Source organism: Mandrillus leucophaeus, unplaced genomic scaffold (assembly GCF_000951045.1).
Source record: "Mandrillus leucophaeus isolate KB7577 unplaced genomic scaffold, Mleu.le_1.0 Scaffold476, whole genome shotgun sequence".
NCBI classification, from domain to species: Eukaryota; Metazoa; Chordata; class Mammalia; order Primates; family Cercopithecidae; genus Mandrillus; species Mandrillus leucophaeus.
In genome coordinates, this window is record NW_012105098.1 from 508,337 (window position 1) to 528,091 (window position 19,755).

Genomic DNA, 19,755 nt, shown 5'->3' on the forward strand with positions numbered 1-19,755 from the left:
AGACGTAGATTTGGTCTTTTCACATAATCCCATATTTCTTGGAGGCTTTGTTCATTTCTTTTTACTCTTTTTTCTCTACACTTCTCTTCTCACTTCATTTCATTCATTTGATCTTCAATCGCTGATACTCTTTCTTCCAGTTGATCGAGTCGGTTACTGAAGCTTGTGCATTTATCACGTAGTTCTCGCATTATGGTTTTCATCTCTGTCAGTTCTTTTAAGGTCTTCTCTGCATTGATTATTCTAGTTATCCATTCATCCATTCTTTTTTCAAGGATTTTAGTTTCTTTGCACTGGTTACGTAGTTCCTCCTTTAGCTCTGAGAAGTTTGATCGACTGAAGCCTTCATCTCTAAACTCATCAAAGTCATTCTCCGTCCAGCTTTGTTCCATTGCTGGCAATGAGCTGTGTTCCTTTGGGGGGAGATGTGCTCCGACTTTTTGAATTTCCAGGTTTTCTGCACTGCTTTTTCCCCATCTTTGTGCTTTTATCTGCCTTTGGTCTTTGATGATGGTGACATACTGATGGGGTTTTGGTGTGTGTGTCCTTTCTGTTTGTTAGTTTTCCTTCTAGCAGTCAGGACCCTCAGCTGTAGGTCTGTTGGAGTTTGCTTGAGGTCCAGTCCAGACCCTGTTTGCCTGGGTATCAGCAGTGGAGGCTGCAGAAGATAGAGTATTGCTGAACAGCTAGTGTTGCTGTCTGATTCCTGCTCTGCAAGCTTCGTCTCAGGGGTGTACCCCGCCATGTGAGGTGTGAGGTGTCAGTCTGCATCTAGTGGGGGATATCTCCCAGTTAGGCTACTCAGGGGTCAGGGACCCACTTGAGCAGGCAGCCTGTCCGTTCTCAGATCTCAATCTCCGTGTTGGGAGATCCACTGCTCTCTTCAAAGCTGTCAGACAGGGACATTTACCTCTGCCGAGGTTTCTGCTGCTTTTTGTTTAGCTATGCCCTGTCCCCAGAGGAGGAGTCTACAGAGGCAGGCTGGCCTCCTTGAGCTGTGGTGGGCTCCACCTAATTCAAGCTTCCCGGCAGCTTTGTTTACCTACTTAAGCCTCAGCAATGGCAGGCACCCCTCCCCCAGCCTCACTGCCACCTTGCAGTTAGATCTCAGACTGCTATGCTAGCAATGAGGGAGGCTCTCATGGGCGTGGGACCCTCTGGGTCAGGTGTGGGATATAATGCCCTGGTGTGCCGTTTGCTTAGACCTTTGGTAAAGCGCAGTATTAGGGTGGGAGTTACCCGATTTTCCAGGTGTGTCTCAATTTCCTTTTGCTAGGAAAAGGAATTCCCTTCCCCTTTGTGCTTCCCAGGTGAGGCAATGCCTCACCTTGTTTCAGCTCTTGCTGGTCGGGTTGCACCCACGGAGCAGCATCAACTGTCCGACATGCCCCAGTGAGATTAACCCAGTACCTCAGTTGAAAATGCAGAAATCACCTGTTTTCTGTGTCGCTCACACTGGGAACTGAAGGCTGGAGCTGTTCCTATTCCGTCTTTTTCTTAAAGAGAGCTTACCTTAGTGTTTTAGTCCCCACAAAACCTGCATTCTTTCCTGCATTGGATACAGATGCTTACTCTTGAGTGACAAACTTAAGGTTTTTGTTTTTTAATGAAGTTTGTAGTGTAAAATATAATTGATTTTATTGCCATTACATCAGAAGATAGCATAAGCCCAAGTTGTGGCATAATTAAACATAAACTATCCTAGAATCAAAGTAGACAGCTCACCAAACCATGCTTAGTAGGACATTCCATGCATTAAGTCCAGGTCTATTGCCTACCAGTACTCTATGAGTCATTCATTAAGTATACTAATATAGTTGTAGAAAAACTATTCTAAGAAAGCTATGTCATTAACAAGGCTCCCAGATCCCATTTTTTATAAAGCAAATTCAAGAACAAGCATTCAGTAGTCACTAATTATTGCACTTCTCACCACAGTTTCTAATTTTTCTAATGATGGAACAGGCTATTCTTTTTATGTAAAGAGGAATCCTACTTATCTGACCACAGCTTTCTCCTGGTGAAGACAGATGTGCTAGAAAGCTATTGACATTCTCTGATTGGTGCCTCCCTGAACTCACAGACAAAAATCAGGGTAATGATGAGGTTGAAAGTGTCCTGGGGTCATAGAGCAGGTTAAAACTAAATGGTCTGCAGAAATACTAAGCCCCTAATGCTGACCTAATTGCCCCAGGATTCCAGCCAAATGAACAAACTGCCCACCTGCCTTAATAGACACAAAATACACCCAAATCTAACTAAAATACACTTGTATTAAGTGGGGTCCATGTAATTATAGTTATGTTTAATGGTTTCTCTTACATTTCCTTATAACTCATTAAATTCTTGTTACTTTTCCCATTTCCAGCACCAAAAAAAAAAAAAAAAAAAAAAAAGTTTGTGTATATTTCTCCTTGTAGATGTCAAATAAAATCTTATAAGCAAATACTTGGCCACCACCATAGTGATTCCAAGAACTCACTTCTCTGAAGTTCTTCTCATGTAAGCCATCACAACTCTAACAATGCAGCATACTCATTTCTTAAGGCATTTAATAATGAAAAGAGGAGAAAAGAAGAAAAGTATTGATGGAAAACTGAAACCGAAAGGTGACCTAAGAATGGGTTGTGACAGCAAATAATTACTGGCTCTCTCTATTTCACTTTATTGCTTTTCTTCATTTTTTTTTCTCCTTACTTTGACTTTATACAGCTTTGTCTTCTACCTCCAGACTCCACCCTATTTTTAAAATGTCTATGAACATCTTAATTTAGACAGGAAGATGGGCCATGAAAGCATTACCAGTCAACCAGAAAGAACCCAGGAAACACCTAAGCAACCTGACTCTTCCCCACCTCTTTTGGTAGTAAATTCAGTCACTAACAAAAGCAAGTTTCACCTGCCCTCTCCAAACCCACTTCCTCTGGCCTTATTCAGGTCAAGGTTTCTTATCTAGAGTGTTGCTTTATGTGTCACAAACTTGTTTCTCTATCCCCATTTATATACACAGAGTTCACACCTCAGTCAGAATAATCACATACACAGACATACACATACACATAGACACAGACACAGACACACACACACTGTTCACACCTCAGTCAGAATAATCTCCGTAAAGAACGAAAACAGTGAAGCTCCTTCCTATTAAAACACTATAGAATTGCCCCATTATCTACAGAATAAGATCTGAGAGCCAAGCGTGATATGTAAGTCCTTCCATGACCAGGCCCTTCACCCACCTACACAGCAACAACATTCATCAGACTACAATGAAGGGCTACTTTTGCTTCTTGCTTCCCCAAAGAGATTATGTTTCTTGATGACAGCAACGTCTTTGAAACATGTTGTGGATTCTGAGCCACAGTGAGGCTTCACACAGAGTACCTAGGGATAAGTTCGTTGAACAGAATGAAACAGAATTAACCATGGCCCATAAATGGGCACGGGTGGTTTCCCAACCTAGGGCATTACAAATGTTAAGCCATGAAAGCAAATTTCTCTACAAAATTTGTTTCCAACTGGAGAAATATGATTTCCCATTGCCCCTAGTCTTATGCCCCAGATCAGGCTGACACACAAAGGTGCAGGGGTCCTGTGACTTGATACCAAAGTGTGGCCTCATGCTGGCATCCTCAGAACAAAAACTCTGGCATAGAGCCACCTTGGGGGCCTGCTCCCATATCAGATGTTACCAGGGGCTCTCCAAAATGAGGATCCTACCTGGGCTTGTAAGTGTGCAAAACTGATAACGCTGCATTCCCTGTTTCCTCCGCCATTAAACTTCTTGAAACAGTGATCAATTTTCATGTTGCCCTCTTCCCCTTTTACTTCATCCTCTGCCCACTGCAATTTTTCCCATGCTCTACGCCTTACCATCACTCTAATGAAACTATACCTTTCACAGTCACCAGTGACCCCCAGATCAAGAAGGCTCCTGGGGGTCCTTTTAGTCCCCACGTATCTTTCTCTCTGAAACGGACTACTGTGGGGTCCCCCTTTGATTTGCTGCACTGTTGTACCTTGGTTTCTTGGCCACTTTGCTGTCCAAAATGACTTCAAATTGGCTGAACTGCTCTTTCCCTATCTCCTTAGCTGGCTCCTGTGCCGCCTCCTCCCGTCTGCTCCCATCTCTCATGGAGTGTTCCAGAGGGTGCACTTTCAGATGCTTTTCCCAGTCTTTGCTCTCCCCTTGGAAGTCTCATCCATCCTGTCCTTAAAGCTTAAATTTCCTCTTTCATGCATGACTCTCTGACATGTCCCCTCTGTCTGGCCACCTTTGGAGATGACACCTGTCTTTCAAGGTCCATTACCATGCCACCTTCTCTATGAAATGCTTTATTACTGGCTCCTCCCTAGCACCAAGAAAGCACTGTGGGATGGCTGGTATACAGCGTGGGTTCAAGTCCTGGCTTTACTTACCAGATGTGCTGCTTTATGACACTGTTTTGTTTTCTGTGAAATGGAAATAATTACATCTTAAAATAGGGTTGTTATGACGGGCAAACAAGACTTTGTATGAAGAGTACAATTTCTTTTTTATTTATGCTTATATGATAGTACTTGCCACATTTTATCCTAGATCCGTGTACATCTTTGTATATATGAACTTCATGCCAACTTAATTAAGGGCAACCATTTTTTTTCCACTTTCATCTTAGTATTCCTGTAGCTCTTAAGACAGCATTGTGTTTCACATGTGAAACTCTAAATAAATGTTGGTTGAATCAAATTAACCCTAGAATAGTTTACCTAAAGAAATAATTTTCTTTCTCCATGGAAACCATCTACCAAGAATTTTTCAACTTTAATAAGCTGACCTGTAAACAGGGTGAGAGGAGATTAAATATAATTTGGTAAAATATTCCTGATGCTCTTGAAACTGTCCTCATATTCCATTGTAATTGTTCTGTGCTGGGGACCAAAATTCATTAGCAACTAAACTGATCTTATCTCCCTGGAGGCTACAAATGAAAGGGGACTGTTAATTTGTTATGTGGTGTTCAGCCTCCAGTATCAGTGGCTCTCCAGGAAGAATGAAATCAAAATGTTCAAGAATTTCCAAAACCAAAAAACTCACCTGTGTAGTCTTAAAAAATAATTCATAAAAGGTAAGTGATTCTTTTCAAGCTTTTCCCTCCATGACAACTTACTTTGTGTATTTTTATTTCCAAAGACATACTCACTTCTTTTCCCAGACAAAAGGAAAAAAAAATAAAAGAATAATATGAGACCTTATTTTTTCATAGTAAAAGGTACGTCCTATCACAACACAGCCCTTCATTCAGGACTGTAATGTCATTGCTATGGTTAAAAAAAAAAAATAGAAGTTGTAAAATCTAGCCTTAACTCTTCCTCCCACAGCTATTCATCACTCTTTAAAACATTATTATCTTTTTTATATATTATAATTCCCTTTGATATTTACGTCACCTTTTCCTATATTGAGGCTTCTTTTACATTAACATTTTCAAATTATAATATTTACCAGCACGGTGTCTTCCATTCTGAATAATAAGACATCTCTATCTAGCTATAGAGCTAATTCCAACTAAGATAACACATTCTGCTCTGTGGAGTAAGCTCTCTGATATTTTGAATTATTTAGAAGTACCAGTGGCATCTAAGACCGAAATATCTGGAAACCTACCCGTAAGTGTGGGGTGTCCTGGATTGCCCATCTCTCTTTCATTAGGGAGAGGACTAAACAGCTCCTAAATGGTATGTGGGTGAAAATTAAACAATCTATTTGAAGCATCTGTGATACAACAGTGGCAAACAAATCTGAAATGTTTAAAACTAGTTGCAGGTGGAATCTTTTTTTCATCTGAAGGAAGTCAGCATGTGTACATTTCCCGTTGAGTTAAACTTGTGAAGCTCTGATATTCCCTGAGAGAGAATGGGTAAATTGGCCCTGTGCCACCTCAACTGATTTGCATTTTTTCCATTTCAAAGTCCATTTGCATATCTTTATGAACATTCCTCAGAATGTTTCATACTTTATTAGGCTGGGTTTTAGAATTGTTGTAGAGCTTCAAATCACCTATATATTGATGGTATGAGATGTTCATCTTCCAGTCTTATCTTCATGCTTTTTGTTTTCCAGCTAAACAAGTTGCAAACAGAATTTCAGTGACCTCGATGACCCCCAAAGCTTTTAAACTTTTAAACTATGGCTCTCCATCCTACGTTATTTTGGCCACAAGTTAGTGAGATTTCATCAAGTCATCGTGATCTGTAAAAAATCCTAACCTGCAGGAATCCAATAGAGAAAGATACTTAATCTTTGGTATATTTTTCCATGGAGTGGTTGAAGTTATAGATCTTTTCAGGTGTAGGAGAAGATTCAGTTTCAATAGCTTTCTTGTATCCAAATTCGCTATGATGAAACACAAATGCCAGAGTAAGGGTTAGGAGCCTATTTTTATTGGGACATTTATCTGCTACAATCTGTTCCTGCCTTTTAGATGTGAGAGTTACTACTTGTCTATTTATTTATTTTGACACAAAGTCTCGCCCTGTCACCCAGGTTGGAGTGCACTGGCACAATCTCGGCTCACTGCAACCCCCACCTCCCAGGTTCAAGCGATTCTCCTGCCTCAGCCTCCCGAGTGGCTGCGATTACAGGCACCCACCACAACACTCGGCTAATTTTTTGTATTTTTAGTAGAGATGGGGTTTCACTGTGTTGGTCAGGCTGGTTTTGAACTCCGGACCTCAAGTGATCACCTGTCTCAGCCTCCCAAAGTGCTAGGATTATAGGCATGAGCCACTGTGCCTGGCTGAGAGAGAGCTTGAGGAAGGACATCACATAATGCTTGGTAGGCCTAGACTTTACTCCCTACTGCTGCAAGACAGCTCCAGCACACCAAAGTTAGAGTTGCAACATCAACCCACCTTTAATTCAAGGATATCAATTTAGGCATTAAAAGATATTTTCACATTCTAGCAGCAAAACAACTGTAAGGTGAGGAGTAAAACCTGAATAAAGTTGGTGGAATAAAATGCAGATGACAAGCATGATTAGTTGGGAAGACACAGACCCGAAGTGGCTGAATATTTCATCAATTTAAAGATGCCTATATTTTCACATCTTAACATCTAATTGAAACCTGAAGATAGGCTTGGATTTTGCAGGTCTGTCCAAAAGGTCAGAGCACCTAACTGTGCCAAAGAGGCTAACCAGAAGAGAGTCAGCTCACATGTGTATCTCACTTGCCAACTCCAGTCAAGAGGTAGGGGCTGCCGGGGTCAATGAACAGTATTGAAAATAATTCCGAGGCTGTGTCTCAGTGAGATAGAATGCTGTTCCTGTGAGAAAAATGCCACGACTGATAAGTGATGCCTGCCGGAGGATGTGGAGTATCCATGTGACTGCCATGAATTTGCCATCCTTGGCCCTGGTTGCCCTAATTAGATGGCACAACCTCAAGTACACAAACTCCCCAAGAGGTAAAAACAATTTGATTTGCCTTCAAGATGAAAATCTGGTTATATAATCCACTCACAAAATTAATAACCATTATTTTATAAAGGGGATTGTCAGCTCCCAAGAAATGCCTCTCTAAAGGGCAAGAGCCAACTTTCTCTCCCATATTACTCTCTCTGTTTTATAAACTCAGAGGATGCCTTGTGAAGATCTAAAAGGAGAGGAAACACTAGCTATTCCTACAGGATAAGTAGGGAGACAGATACAGTTTTACAAATAGGCTATGATATCCAAGAGCATATGTATGCAGAAGTATATTTGACAGTGGATGTGTACAAGTTCTTTATCTAACCCCTAGGAAGTTCAGTAAGTGAATGAGAACAGTGTTATATAACAAGCTATAGGGAAGCATTGTTTCACCTACATTAGTAATCTTATTACAATATCCATCAATTTTATTTTCACTCCCATTAGAGAAAGTAAAAGCTCTGGTCTTAGATACATCTCTTGTATTTCATCTGTAGTGAGAAGAAAGAACCCTCTTCATTGGCAATTTTCGAATTATTTGTTTGAATAGCATTTTTCCACATGCAGCTCCCCATCTTCTTGCACAAGGATGATATTCCCTAAGAATAGAATTTAGTGATGAATGCTTCTAAGGAAGCCACAGAGCCCCTGGAGCTCATTAATCCTGCAACCTTCTGTGAGCTGCTGGCCTGAAATGGTTGGAGTTCACTTTAAACTGGACTGAATTTCAAAGCAAAGGGCTCTGAGGTGGCAAACAGCTCATTAATTCAGAGTGCAATTCAGTGACAGAAGAATTGTTTTAAATGCACAATCTAAAACTATTTAAATTCACATTATAATTATAAGCAAAAAGTATGCACTTCAAAATTGAAATCTGGATATGTAATCTACCGATAAAACTAATGAACAATTTTTTTTTTTTTAAAAGGGGGGACTGTCATCTTACCAAGAAATGCTAATCATCCTACTTTTTGAAGTGTGCCTCATTTGCATCACAAACATTATTATGAAAATTCAACATTATACTTCTGTGTATTGCATTGTACTGCTCTGCTGAACATCAAAAAAAACAGGCAACACTTCCTCAAAGTGAATAAAAACGGAATAAAAAATCATGATCAAAGATAACTTCAATTCCTTGTTAATTTTACCTTAATTCCACTCCTGAGACAAGAAGCCTTCTTCATACACTTTCTTTCCTGTAACAAATTCTCCAGCAAACTTATGGTCCCAAACTAGATTCCCAAATGAAATAAATGCATAAATAAACATCAGTCCAATTTGCATAGCCTCTACCATAAATATGGCAGCACGTTCCTAAACTCATTAGAGTTCACTGCAAGAAAAACTCGTTACACTCCCATTAGAATATGAGAATTAACTTTTAAAAATTAATATTACAGAAGTAGTTTTACTCTTTTTTTAAAGTAATCAATAATAAAAAATTCACTAGTACTTTTTTTTTCTTTTGTCTAAAGATTAAAAGATAGTTATTTCTTTCAGCGATATTCATGGTGAAAAATAGATACTGTCTAAACCATCTATGTGTACATAAGTTTCTTTATTTTCTATAAGCTGAAGGCATCATTTTTATAAAAATTGAAATAAGAAAATCAAACATGGGAAATTTTAATCATTATTGTTAATTATTTTAGCTGAGAAATATGCCAAATGGTAATGAACATTTTTATAACTCAAATAAAATTTAATTAAAACCTAAAGTGGTTAAAAATTACATGTTAAGGCTGGGTGTGGTGGCTCATGCCTGTAATCCCAGCACTTTGGGAGGCTGAGACGGGTGGATCACAAGGTCAGGAGATTGAGACCATCCTGGCTAACACGGTGATACCCCATCTCTACTAAAAATACAAAAAATTAGCTGGGCATGGTGGCGGGCGCCTGTAGTCTCAGCTACTTGGGAGGCTGAGGCAGGAGAATGGCGTGAACCCAGGAGGCTGAGCTTGCAGTGAGCCGAGATCAAGTCACTGCACTCCAGTCTGGGCAATAGAGCGAGACTCCCTCTCAAAAAAAAAGAAAAGAAAAAAAAATTACATATTAAAAGGTGATGTACATTTCCCCCCCAAAAAGTATAAAGTCTATCTTACATAATGAAACATATATTTAGTTTTCCAAAAATGTTTCAGCCTGGCCAACATGGTGAAACCCCATCTCTACTAAAAATACAAAAAATTAGCCGGGTGTGGTGGTGGGCACCTGTAGTCCCAGCTACTCAGGAGGCTGAGGCAGGAGAATGGCATGAACCCGGGAGGCGAAGCTTGCAGTGAGCCAAGATTGCGGCACTGCACTCCGGTCTGGGTGACAGAGCGAGACTCTGTCTCAAAAAAATAAATAAATAAATAAATAAAGTTGAGATTTTAATGCAGTTTTTTCTTAAACTGATAGTCTCTACCAAATATTTGTAATTAGGAGTCTAATAATATCATGTTATATTTTTGACTATGCTTGTTTTGACTACATCAGAAATACTTTTTTGACTACATCAAAAATACTTTGTGGCACTTGCTATATGAAATAAATACTAGCCATAGAACACTTAGATATACTAAAAAAAAAAATACTCAAGTGTGGAGTTGGCTTAGACTCAAAAAAACAAAAAACTGTTTCAGTGATAAGTACTGCTGTGAAATGATCAGGTTCTTGGTCAATCACATGGTGCCAAGCGATTCTGTTGTTATTATTCCTGAAAAATGCCGTTTGAGGGAGGGAACATTTTTAATAGCCCACAAGTCAGCCAAATCTGACTGGTCGTGACTCATTTCTATAGACAACCTCTGCACCTCCTCTGACAGATCAAATTATTAAATTCTGCTTGGGGAAGGTATGGGGCACTCCTCTTAGTTGAAGCAATGCTGTACTTTTTAATTCCTGCTGAGTAAATAGCCTCAAGTCAAACTACTTGCCCTGACTAATGATCAAACATATCCAGGAATTCTGTACAAGAAGTGCATTCTTCTCTCCTTTGAAGTGCATTGCTGGGAGAGTAATTGGGTTTGTTGAAGATTTTCCTTAGAACTGCAAAAGAATTTCTTGACTAAGCATATAATCAAGCTACAGATTTTGTTTTTTTAATTATTAAATAACTGCTTGTCAGAGGGTGGACACTGAATAAACATGTGCCTCAAAAGAGTGTCAGAATGATACACTACTGTCTCTTTGCTGACCAAGAAATTCTCATAATATTAGGTTTAAAAATTCTATCAGAAGAATATATCATTGTGAAACATTTTGTTCAGCCATATAGTCCTCTCTAGAAATACAACTGTGCCTCCAATATATTAATATCATTGTAACTAGGCTGTCAGGAATACACAAAGATGAATTTGACATAGAACCTGTCCTCAAAGAACTTACAAACTAGCAGGTTAGATATTATATAATTTTTAAAATTATACAAAAAAATCATAAAGTCAGAATGTGACAAGATTATGAAATAAATGTCACAAGGCATCACATGAGAGAGAAAGAGGCTGCTTTTGCTGGGGGTGGTTAGCAGAGGCTGTTCTATGGCCATTAACATTACACGAGCTAGATATTCAAGGATGGATGAGATTTCAACAGCTAGATTGTGGCTGGGAAGGCATTTAAGGCCATGGACAAAGGCAGAGAGGTAGACAGTGTCTAAGAAATAGAGAATAGCTCAATGTGATGGGAATATTAGAAAAAGAAGAAAGGAGATAAGTTTAAGAAGGCAGACAGGGCCAAAATGTAAAGAGCTTGAATCCATATATCACTCAGAAAATCCACTGGGAAGGCTCTTCTTCTTCTTTTAAATTCCAGAAAGAATATTCTGCTGTGCCTTTTGATAGTTAGTTATCTTGGATTGATTTATAGTAAGCATAAAGACCAGTTTGCCTAGGACACTATGTTTAAGCCTTTCTTCTTGAGAGAAAGAAGTAGCCCTTTTGTCTTAAAGCATCTCAGTTTATACTAAAGGAGGAAAAAGAAAACAAGAAGCAGTATTTGGGTTGAGGTAGTCAGGGGACAGCTAGTGTTATGAAGAGATGCCCTTCTATCCACTTTATTTTTATTTTTTATTTTTTTTGAGACAGAGTCTTGCTCTGTCACCAAGGCTGGAGTGTAGTGGCGTGATCTTGGCTCACTGCAACATCCATCTTCTGGGTTCAAGCGATTCTCCTGCCTCAGCCTCCTGAGTAGCTGGGATTACAGGCACCTGCCACCATACCTGGCTACTTTTGTTTGTTTGTTTGTTTTCTTTTCTTTTCTTTTCTTTTGTATTTTTGTAGAGATAAGGTTTCACCACATTAGCCAGGCTAGTCTCGAACTCCCGACCTCAAGTGTTCCACCTTCCTTAGCCTCCCAAAGTGCTGGGACTATCAACTTTTTTGAACCAGTACTTTGTCGCCCAGACTGCTGGGATTTTGGGAAAAAAATATAATTATCCTACTATGAAGAGAATATGGAATGTTGAGACCCTCAGGCCATGGCAGGAGAGACACTTTTAGCTCCTAGTACAAGAAAAACTCATAATCAGTGTCAGTGAACCATGAGTTGGAAAGCCAGGATAGTCTCAGATATGCTCTGAGATATCTATGTGAGAGAAGAAGCATAAGGGGCAAAGTGAACTAATGGAGGCAGGACAGCTTGGTGATGGTGGAAGTGGTGCTAATGGCAGTAGCAATAGCACCAAATGACCACAGAGGTGTGGGGCTTGAAAAGTACTTGGCAGGTTGAAAGCATCAGAACATAGGGCCATAAGTTAAGACTGAAAGAGAAATAACTACTGAATAGAAAAGAACTTGTACAAACACGAATATACATTCAAAGTACAGTCTCATGGCAAAGGAGTTAAGAGTGGGCAAACAGAAGCCAGTTTGGGCCAAATGTAAGAAATAAGGTTAGTAGCTCTTTGAAATATGCCCAAGAAAACAAAAGTTCTCACAAAGAAAAATCAAAAAGAAAGGAGGTAAACAGAAGTGAGGTAATGTTTACTGGTTGCCTTTATGGGAAAATAAAAATAAATTTGTGAACAAATCTAAACTCCTGTAGCATACTTGAGAGAATGTATTGAGGTCACTTTTCAGTCCATCAACAAGACAGATTTAATTTACCTGCCTTGCTCACCTAGTGGAAAAGTAAGAAGAAAAGAACAAAGTGACATTAATAATCTGTAATTTCCATGTATATGCATTCTCTTAGTAAAATGTGTTTTGAGCATATCCCAGTATTTGTATTTTTATTCATCAATTATACGCATATATTACTGTATATATATTATAAAATATATACAAACATGCAGATTTAGAAGGATAAGAAAAATAAATTTATAGAAAAGCTCTAATATTTCCTTCAGAGGCCATTAAGTTAGATAATGGCTTTCTTTCCTAGCCCCAGTCATAACACAAAGAGCTTAGACTAGACCATATATTCTGGAGGCAGCAAGAAAAAAAAAAAAAAAGTAAAATAGTTGATGAACATGAAATGAGATGATCAGATAGTTGTTTTATAAAAATTAAGCCAGGGAATAAGAGTTGGGGATAGTAGAAGGGGAGCTAAGACTAGCAGACCAGAAGCTGGAGAGAGAGCCCCATAGATAGCCAAGGTGTGAAATGATAAAGACCTGAATTTTTGTTTATGGTATAAATGGAGAGAGAGGGGCACACACACTCTGGGATTTGAACCTTATAGAAAACAACTATGAAAGTGCACCCTCTGAAGACAGGAAATAAAGTCCAAGTTTGACTGCAAGCATGTCTCCTGGAAATGACTCCTAGAGTTCATTTTCTTTTCTGATTGAATGCTGGGCTCTATTGTTTCACTGAGGACTTCAGTGTAGTATGGATGGCATTTCAAGTATTACTGATTTCCTATATCTGAGTGAAAAACATTAATCCAAAACCAAACTAATTGTAGAGATAGAAAAAGATCAGTGTGGAAAGCCAAAGAACATCAAAAATGTCTCAACGATTGTAGGGTATCATTTTCTACTTTAATTGCACACAAATCTGCTTTGAGTCTAAACATCTATCCATCAGTGTTCTCTTTAGAGCTATTATATCTGCCTTAGTAATAAAACATTACAAAGCCTAATAACATACACTTTATATTTCCTCAGATATACTGTAAACAGAACAGAAAAGAGTATCACTATAAATAATTTTTAATAAAGACAGGTCTCAATTTTAAGAAAACACCTCTCCATGTGAGTGTTTCACTGAAATACTCAGGATAAAGATTACTGCTCTGGGGAGATTTCAGAAAAAAGGTACTGCTATGGTTTGAATGTCTCCTCCAACATTCATGTTGAAATTTAATTGCCATTGTGACCTTAAGAGGTGGGACTTCTAAAAGGTGATTAGGTCAGGGGGCAGCACCCTTCTGATTGGATGAAGGCTGTTATCATGAGAGTGGGTTTGTTATTGCAGAAGTGGGATAGTTATCAAAGAAGGGAGTTAGGCCATGTTTCCTCTCTCTGGAGAACAGTCGGTCTTGCCATGTGATGCCTTCCATCATGGTATGATGCATCGAGAAGGCACTCACCAGATGCAGCACCTTAATTTTGGACTTCCCAGCCTCTAGACTTGTGAATAAAACAAACAAGTAAACAAACAAAAACCTCTTTTCTTTGTAAGTTACCTAGTTGGTGGTATTCTGTTATACAGCAGCAGAAGATGGAATAAGACAGGCAGTTACAAAAAAAAAAATCACCAAGAATGTCTGAATGTCTAAATGGGGTGGGAAAGGGGGAGTGACATGGTCTCTACTCTATAGTACTCTACCCAAAAGAAATGTCTTAAAACCAATCTTAGTATAAGTAATACCAAGGTCATAGAATATTTCTTTATTACCCAAAAGATGCGATTCCTTTCATGGTGCATTACTACCTTATAAATGACAGATAATAAAACAAAACTCAAGTTTACTTACAATAACGTTGTTTTAACTTTCATTTACAACACTGTTTCGCAATAACTGCCTTGATGAAGGATATTCAAGCTGAAATTCAATAGAACAGCAAGACACTTCTATCTGATCACCTACAAAAGCTGCATTGTAGTGTCATTCAAATATATTGTATGTGGCAACGGTTGTCTTTCTATATTCTTTTTTTTTCCTGAAGATATCTACTTGAAAGGTAATCTCAGGTAGTCTCCAACACTGTAAGCTAAGGTTTTGAAAGTTAGGGGAAATATTTCAAAGATCCATTACTTCTTTATCTTTTCCATGACACTGAAGATGGTGGGGTTTCCCCTTGCCCCTCACATCAGTGGAAAGTTTCTGTTAGAACAAATTACAAAGTAATTAGTTCATTCACTCAATCTACATTAATGAGGGAATTTTTCAATCAAAACCTCTGACTTGATTGTCAGAGAAAGTCTCAAAGGAATGCCTACTTAATTTCTTTTCTTCATTATTTTATCTATGTGATAAAGTTATCTTATAGAACATCAGTCATCTAACTAAAACCAAGTTCTCTATTTTCACAATTGTTTAAATACACAGAGATATCAATGGGAATATTTCTCATATTGGTCAAAGGAAAATATTTAGAGTGTAAGCAATAAAAAAATTTAACACTTAAATGTTATTTCTTAAACTCTTAGAGTTATTCTTAGTTTTGACCTAAAATTTACAAATACACTTTTTGAAATAATAACACTCATTTCATTTCATGCAGTAAAAGTTAAGTATTATTATGGAACATCTGATGAAGACAAATCACTCTGGCTTATTTCACAGTGCAGTGTCCTCACACTAGCCCTGTACTCTTTAAGCCAAATTCCATTCTTCATCCCGAAACCTATCAGGATCATGATAAAATATTATAGAAGAACACTGTGGTGAGCTTTCAGATAAGAGCAAAGAGTAAAGTGAAAAAGACTTCTTATGTTCCTGAAATGACCTTTCTTTGAAAGAACCTGTCAACCTTTCCAATGAGAGAATATTGATATTTTTAGGGCCAGTTTAACTCAACCTTCCTCTTTTTCTTTTAGTATTAATGTATGTTGTTCTGGCTGATAAGAGTATTGATTATAGTCTCCCAAGTCTCTCTGGACACAAATGAACAAGTACCTACAGAGGAAAATACTCCAAGAACACCAGGAGGCCGGGCATGGGGGCTCATGCCTGTAATCCCAGTACTTTGAGAGGCTGAGGCGGGAGGGTTGGTTGAGTCCAAGAGTCCAAGACCAGCCTGGACAACATGGCAAGGCCTTGTCCCTACTGGAAAGAAAGAACAACAGAAAATTACTTTAAGCTTGGTCAATTTACTCTTTCAGGAAGCCAGTTTGAGATGCAGATTCTGGCCGGGTGTGGTGGCTCACGCTTGTAATCCCAGCACTTTGGGAGTTTGAGACGGACAGATCACTAGAGGCCAGGAGTTCAAGAACAGCCAGGCCAACATGGCAAAACCCTGTCTCTAGTGAAAATACAAAAATTAGCCAGCCATGGTGGCAGGCACCTGTAGTCCCAGCTACTGGGGAGGCTGAGGAAGGAGAATTTCTTGAACTTGGGAGGCAGAGGTTGCAGTGAGCGGAGATAGCACTACTGCACTCCAGCCTGGGTGACAAGAGTGAAACTCCATCTTAAACAAATAAAAAAAATAAAAAATATGGAGATTCTAAAAGATGTTTAAATACTAGTGGCAAGTAGAAGGATGAGTAACAAACACCCCTGAGAAAAAAAGGAAGAGGGAAGAAACATTTTTACCATTTTCATCACCCCTTTCAATTTGAGAAAATGGAGAACAAAAGGTGTCTGGTAGTTTGAAGATTCAGCAGTAGAATATTGAGAATTTCTGGTAAAATCTAATCTAAAATTTGAGAAAATTCCTGCTTATACCTATAATAAGAATTTTGCCATGGTGTTGAAGTTGGGGAGGGGGATCTCTCTTTCCTAATATCCAAAAATCAGTTCTCCTCTTCCAAATATAAGGTTTACCCAAATACTGGTCAGCTGATGAATGTCCACCAGTAGCATGTTAAATGGTCAATGCCTCCAAATCACTGTCTATTCTGGGGACATACTCAGAGATAACTACAAGAGACTGGAGCAAAAATTACTTAGGGACCAATTTTGAGCCCCACCATGCCATGATAAACATTATTTTATGGGAAATGGGAAACCTCAAGTGGCCCAGTCCATATAACTTGCATGTGTGTCAACTGGAGATGGGCCAACAGCCATGACAAAGAGCATGTTGCTTTGTCTTACATGCTGGTATTCCAAAGGCAATGTAATTTAAGACAAAAGCTGCTTTTCCAACATCCACAAAGTACTCAGCTTAAATCAAATTCTTTCATGTGATCTCTCATTCCATCAGACTTGTGTTTAAAAGTATTAAGAAACTAAAAGGAGTTCAAAATCACAAAGGGAAATGCAAATCAATCTACAACAAATCACCTAACAGGTGCCCTGGAAGAGAAGTTTATTGCTACTGACATTGGCCACTTACTTATCACTGATGCTATCTTCTTTATGGATAATATGCACTTCTCCCCGTCACAACTTGGAGTCACATGGAGGAAAACATAGCCCAAACGACCCCTACACTGCTTCAACGGTAAATGCCTTGAAATGACTAAACGTTCCCAAGGTCGTTAGGCCAAGAGATGGGTTCTTCTGTTTCAAGATAGCTTTCTTCCTGACCCATAGCATATGGCTTCTATTACTGCCAGACCATGACCACAAAGACATTTCAAATCCCTGTGAAAAATGTGATTCTATGTCTCCTGCTCAGTTGTGTGTCATGAAGGAGAGTTGAAATTCTGGGGAGTGAAGGGGAGGGGGCAAAGGGTGGGGGTAGGAATTTAATCTACGCCATCCCTTTATATGATATGACTAAGTTTGTAATAGAAACCTTCTTACTTCTGGTTTCTCTCTTTTATCTTACAAACCACTTAATGCTCATAAGGGACAGTGAACACACTTCAGTGTATCATGTTTAAGCTCTCCAAAGATGTGAAACAGCTTTATCAAGGGTGACAGCTCTGCCATTCGCTAATCTGCTTTTCAAAATTTATTTTTTTAAAAAGAGATAAAAGTAAATTTATGCTATTTAATCTGTATTAACACAGCAAACAATATTCTGTCTGTGGTAATTAAGAAATGTTTATGAAGTTATTTTGAATTGATGTTTACTTGTAGGTATTACAGTTGCCGCAGAACATTAATAATGAGGACAAGAATTAGTCAACTAACACAAGATATTCCACAAGGCACCCTTAATCCACTCAGATTAGTCTGACTTTCAATATGAACATAATAATGTTCTGCCTTATTAGATTTCACAAATGACGTTTTCTCAGTTTTTAATATAACATAAAATGTAGAACCATCGTCTGATCTTGTAAAAGAATTTTATACAATTAATTATGACTTTCTAGCATATTCTAATTTTATAGTAGCTGATTTGCAACATCTTTCTGGGCACTGAATTTAATGGTTCCTGACAAAAGAGACGGGCGAAACGATTACACATCCACATACACTTACACACAATAAACAAATGACTCAAACAAGATGTTTGCTTTACGACAAATTCATATCAAGAAGAAAAAAAAAAGCTTTGAACAATTCTCCTTGTTTTACGTATATTAACTGTTTTTGTCCCAATAGTATGGACTTAACACTTTTTCAGTTTGTTCTTTTCATTTGTTTCCATGTGTTTTTTTCTGTTTTTTGGCTGTGCCTGATAATAGTTGACATTTCCCTCAGGGGGAATGTGGAATGTTTCACTGAAAAAAAAAAAAAAAAAAAAATTCTAACCTCCCCTTGTGGAGCCTTGCATGTATCCAGATAGAAATATTTTAGTACATGCAAAACACAAATCAAATTAAATTTCCTGGTAGGGCATGATACAGGGAAAGCCACTGGTATTTTGTTTCCTATGTAAAACATGAGAATTTGTCATAGTAAGGTAGGTTTTGCTAGTTAGGTGGTAAAGATTGCTCAAAATGATGATTTTGTTTAGTTGGCTGGTCAATATCATTAAATATGGTCACTCTTATCTCAAGTAGCCTTTTGTAGTACCATCTCAGACACCTGATTTTGAGAATTATGAAGTCAGATTTCAAGATACAGTTAGTTCAAAGAACAGACATTTACAAAGAAATGCAATTACTGGGAGGAAACACATTATCGAGGCTTTGTTACATATCCATTCATACTCCAATTGGTTAAATAATAGAACAATGAAATGTTGCGTTGTGTTTGTTTTCAAGGATGCATTCAGATGTGATTGTCCTCACTGGAGGCTCCTATGAACATCTAAATTTTTTCCATTACTGCAACAAGATTTTTATTTTTAACAATTTCCTGCCTGTTAGACAACCAAAAATGTTCTAATGATAAGTTCGTCTGTATAAAGATATTTGCTCATTGATTTGTCTTTTTTTAGATATTTATTATTTTCTGGATATTTATTATGCATACATAATAAACACTCCCACTTTAGTCCTAAGGAATTAAAATTTTCTCGAGGAGAGAAACAGGCTCAAGAATGAAGAGGAGAGAAGACATTCATTCCTCAAAATTCTTTAATTTACAGATCAATACATTATATCTTTCTAGTTATTATAAGAGTTTTATTTCCTCTTATCATTTTAAAAAACTTTTATGAACTCTCTAAGCACAGGTGCTTTGTACACAAACTACCTTCATTATTTCACGAAATATTTCTTGGATCATCTAATATTTGCTATCAATTGGCATATATTCAGATATGCTTTTGGAGTCATAAAATTTTCAAATCATGTGCATGTTTCTGCCAAACTGATTCATTCAGGTAAGTATTCTGTTTAACTGTCTATCATTGCCAAAAGTTAGGATATAGCTCTAAAAGTCTGATTTCCTATTAACAAGCCTCTATGGACCTCTTACCCATAAATTAATCCTCAAGATGGGAGTAAGGGGAAGGATTTATCTAGTCATTTCCATCTTCTAGGATTTGATTGACTGGTATAGGCAACCTATGGATAACATTAATAATTTTAGACATTTTAATTCTATTTCTTCAGTGTCTGTGCCATTTCAGATTGGAGGATTCCTGCTTTAAAGACAGTCATCATATGCAGAGCCCTTCATTAACCTTGATTCTCTTTGGGGCTTCTGTGTGGATCCCTTTGCCTTTGCTTCTTTTGAAGTACAACCAGCAGGTCCATTCCCAGCATCCTTCTCTGAGTTTCCCTGAAGTTAGCTTCTCCTAGTGATGGATAAAACTGGGGCATTGGAATTTTAACAAATTTGTGCTACAGGACACCAGTCACTAAAGATGCTTCAATACAAACTATTCCCAGATCAAATGATTTTGAGAAACTCTG

At 38.2% G+C, this 19,755-nt stretch overlaps 1 protein-coding gene across 1 annotated transcript in view; it reads right to left on the reverse strand.

Annotated features, from left to right (window-relative positions):
* The window catches only part of LOC105550314 (O-acetyl-ADP-ribose deacetylase MACROD2-like), a 1,021,967-nt gene that overhangs the window by 37,043 nt on the left and 965,169 nt on the right, over positions 1-19,755 (reverse strand). The window contains exon 5 of the mRNA XM_011995206.1: positions 6,280-6,379. Coding sequence (XP_011850596.1) covers positions 6,280-6,379 — 100 coding nt within the window. The remainder of the gene's footprint in view (positions 1-6,279; positions 6,380-19,755) is intronic.